A 4,113-nucleotide genomic window follows, 5' to 3' on the forward strand; every position below is an offset into this window, starting at 1 on the left:
AAAGTAAATTCGTAAGGCAGTATGTTCAGTTTTCTTAACGTACTTATAATACTTTATCGGTTCTCACAACCATTTCCATTCCAACCTACAAAATGCAATTTGGTACAGTACCCGCACAACTCAAAGGTCCATTTGAGCCAAACAAACACCCGTAAAAGTGACTTCATGTATACAAAACATTTAATTTTAAATTGCATAAGCCATGATTGTAGGGTATTGGCTGCCAAACTGTATTAAAACTTAAATTATTTTTGAAAACGAGTTGTTGGATTTGGAACCGATGCCTCTCGGATTCCGATGGGTGGATGTTGGGTCGTTAGACGATGATGGAGTGCTTGGGGTCCTTTTCGTGGTAGCACTTGACGTAGTTCCACGCCGTCTGCTGCGGGGTGTTGCCCTTGTTGGCCAAGCAGGTGTCGATCAGCTTCTCAACGGCGGGTTTGTCAGCTTAAAAAAGAATAGAAAGCTCTAAAACATTCTGTTTAGAATATTATAGCTATAGCTTACACAGCCAGGCCACAGACATCAGAACATTAAAGAAGCCAGAATAGAACGGTGGTGTGAGATCAAAATGAACGAAAGTATGTAGGTACATATATTGATATTTATTTGGCAACATTTGACTGGCACTGGCACATAAGTTGTGTAGCTATATTATGTTAAGAATTTTTTATCATTGGAACTACACAATTTTATTTTATAAATTATATTATACACAACCTATGGAAGGTAAATAATTTAATTTTCTTTACCTGCGTTAGGAACTTTGGCGAGCGCGACATCCTTCTTGAACTTGCCGTCCTTGGTCATCAGCTCTGATTTGATCATCATGCAGAGGACGTACTTCTTCAGGGGCTCATTTTCCGTCTGAAACAAGTCATCAGATCAATGAAATTTACATTGTTAATTGTGTCGTCCCACGGGTAAAGGTACCTTATGCCGGTTGGCGCTTACACTATTATTAACGCCGCTCCAATATTATTGCGGCGCTATGCGACGTATTAAGCGCCAGCAGCCATAAGGTACCTTTTATCGTGGAACGTCACAATTTAATCAACAACGGCTTCGCGCTTAGCTTCATCGATGAGGCCCTGCCTTCGAAGCTTATGGTTTTGAATTCGAATCGGACTAGCAGCTGGCGGAAGCGGAAAGTATCCTGCTCAGTAGGGCGATGTCTTACCTTGAAGTCTCCAGTCGTGAGCTTGTCGACTAGCTGCTGGTCGGGCTTGGCCTCAGTGAGGCACTCCACGGTGTTTGTGAGGTGGACCAGCAGCTGGCCGAAGAGGAAGTGTCCTGGCCAGTAGAGCGACGTCTTACCTTGAAGTCTCCAGTCTTGAGCTTGTCGACGAGCTGCTGGTCGGGCTTGGTCTCTGTGAGGCACTCCGCGCGGTGCTTCTTAAGCTTCTCCTTCTGTTCGTCGGTCAGGGCCTGCCAACATAAATAAAGTCTTCATTTTCTCTCTGCCAAATAGACAAAAGTCCAATTTTAATCGGGGCCTTTGCTCTCTCAGACGTTTAGGGCTGGGCCACTATTACTTATACTATTAAATTTTAAGCTACTGAGATACAAACAAGTCAACCGATCGATCAGATGCCGCATTGTAACAAAACTCGTTGTGCGAGATCTCGTACCGTTATAATGTGCCTTTAGAGCACAGTGGTTTTAAAAAATGACCATGTAGAAATGCATAATTTTAAAACAGGCTAAGTAGATAAAGCGCTAAGTATATTAAGAACCTATTCGTTGATACCGCACATAATAGTGTGAGGTAGAAGGAAAATATTGTCTTGGAACATTATTTCTGTATTTTGTATTAGCAAACATTGTTGTTCCTATGAGTTGACAAGAATGCCGATAGAACAAGACATAACAGTTATAATTTATTCCTCTCAAACCGTTAATGTAGGTACCTACTTGATTCTGCAAAAGATTAGTAGGTAGTACATTAAACTACTAGTCGGGTTAACTTATAATAGTTATAATTATAACCGCTCTTTTCTAAATCGACTCATTCGGCACGTATGGGTTTGACGAGGCAATTGATTTTAAATGCAATTTTTGGACTATAAATTGTTTTAATTTTTTTCCCCATCGTTTAGGTAATGAAATCAAATCAAAAATTCTTTATTATCAGGCAACAAAAGCCCTTAAAAACATACCTTACAGACTAATAACATATTAACTACATACGACAATTACAATCTTAGAAACTAAAAATCTTTAAGTTGCTTGGTACTGCTTCACCTGTTCTGGTGTAAGATTCGACAGATTCTCACGGAACCGCCGAAATACCTCACCTGAACCTTTGGCAAGCACCGACAAGTCAAACAGTGAATAGAGTGAAACATTTGAATGGAGAATTACCTAGTGTTAACTAATGTAGAAGTAAAGATGCCAAAAACAACTGAAATCTCACCTGAGCCGCGACTAGGCAGACAGCGAATACTAGGAAGGTCTTCATGTTGCTCCCGAATGAACAGTGGTGCGTCCTACAGGAGGCGCGCGCTTTATACCCGCGGCCGGCGCGAGATTCGCCGCGATCACGCTAATCTGCGGGATACCAGGGATGCGGCACACTTGGTATGTGTTTATCTGGTAATTTTCCACTATTTTTTGCGTACAAAATCTGAATCATGAATCTGAAGCTGAAAGCAATTCTGAGCATTGTTGTGTTTAGTTTTCTCAATTTTATTCTATATTTCTGAATTATGATGATTTTAAATCCACAACGATTTACTTAACATTAGTGTATTTAGTGTAGGACTCGGCGATTTTTTTCATTTTTAATGTTTGTAATTTTATCTTTTATAACATACTTACAACAATTATTTGATTCGTGCCACAACGCAGGCAAATAACCGTATGGCCCGCGGGCCCACCTAACTATAGTTAGACTAGGATTCTTTGTGTTTATAGGTTAAAAAACGAATACAGGTTCCTTGCTGCTACCACTCTAACAATCTTAGTTTTTTACTTCCAGAAACACAGTACTTTATGCCTAGAATAAATAGTAGTGACATCATGGCTATCATGCATTTATTTTGATAAATTATAATAATTGTAGTGCTCTCTCACACACTCTCTTGTAATTCCTAGGAAACATTTATCTTTAGATAATAATGATTTTATTAAAATCTGGTTGGGTACCCCTGCATTGGTAAGTGCGGTCTGGAAAGATCCGGGCACAGCTTGCGAGCCATCGCACCTACAAGTCTCTGTGCACACGAGGCGGAAAATTACAATGGACACTTTATCAGTTATTCACTATTTTGTAAATATAACGAAGAACAGAATATCTGTTTAATAACAGTTAAATCGAAAGAAAAAGTAGTTTACGATTTACTCTGACTGACCATGACGACCCTGACTCAAAGCCGGCTCAAATGCAATACAATATCGTCAGTGTCCGACAGCCTTCCACCGAAAAAAAGTTGCCACAAAGAGTACCTATTTAGCTCTACCTAAAATACCTAGGTCCTTAGATTAACAACTTGGTATTTTCAACATCGCCTAGATACCAAAATAAAAAAAATCGGTCGAATTGATAACCTCCTTTTTTTAAAGTCGGTTAAAAATATGTAAAATAGGTATATGTTACTCACGTCGCCTAGATACCAAAACACCTAGTGTGGGAGCAGCACGGGCTAACTGATAAATTGCGATTCGACAATCAGAATAACAGCTTAATGCAATAACTCGATTGATATATTGTTGTCCGTTGACCCTTCGGCCTCTAGCCATCTAGCAGTACAGTTGGCCGCAGGTCCTTACTCGTAAAAATCATATTTTTTACGCGACTGTATATTATTTTAGCACGTGTAGACACGATTGCCTGTCAAATATCAAAAGTAAAATCGGAATGATGTCAAGTGTCATTGGAAGTATTTTTAATTCAGAAATAATCACGTGATTGCGTAAATTATTTGGGTTTTTTTAAACAGAATATGTATTCCAAGATATATTTACCGCTGTATACAGCTTTTCGTATTTTCCAATCCGGTAACGTTAATTTTTGGTACATTTAAGCGGCTGCTAGCGGCCGCTATGAAGCTACAAATTGGTCACATTTGATTTAGTCTGACTCTATCGCACTCATAAAATGTTAATGATACA

The 4,113-nt window shown here is 39.3% G+C and overlaps 1 protein-coding gene across 1 annotated transcript; it reads right to left on the reverse strand.

Moving 5' to 3' along the window:
- Positions 1-311: 311 nt before the first annotated feature.
- Positions 312-2,554, reverse strand: LOC134647796 (B2 protein-like). The gene is made up of 4 exons (XM_063502124.1): positions 2,417-2,554; positions 1,318-1,428; positions 753-867; positions 312-447 (listed from the first exon to the last, which is right to left on the reverse strand). Exons 1-4 carry the CDS (start codon positions 2,459-2,461, stop codon positions 317-319), a joined length of 402 nt encoding a protein of 133 aa, XP_063358194.1. The 5' UTR covers positions 2,462-2,554; the 3' UTR covers positions 312-316.
- Positions 2,555-4,113: the final 1,559 nt, after the last annotated feature.

Source organism: Cydia amplana, chromosome 1 (assembly GCF_948474715.1).
Source record: "Cydia amplana chromosome 1, ilCydAmpl1.1, whole genome shotgun sequence".
Classification (NCBI taxonomy): Eukaryota; Metazoa; Arthropoda; class Insecta; order Lepidoptera; family Tortricidae; genus Cydia; species Cydia amplana.

Excerpts from the sequence above, each read along its gene's own strand:
- LOC134647796 (XM_063502124.1), bottom strand. The coding sequence starts at position 2,461 with ATGAAGACCTTCCTAGTATTCGCTGTCTGCCTAGTCGCGGCTCAG. Across the intron at positions 868-1,317 it reads TCAAGACTGGAGACTTCAAG|ACGGAAAATGAGCCCCTGAA; the intron begins GTAAGACGTCGC and ends GACTTGTTTCAG. Across the intron at positions 448-752 it reads CGCCAAAGTTCCTAACGCAG|CTGACAAACCCGCCGTTGAG; the intron begins GTAAAGAAAATT and ends TTCTTTTTTAAG.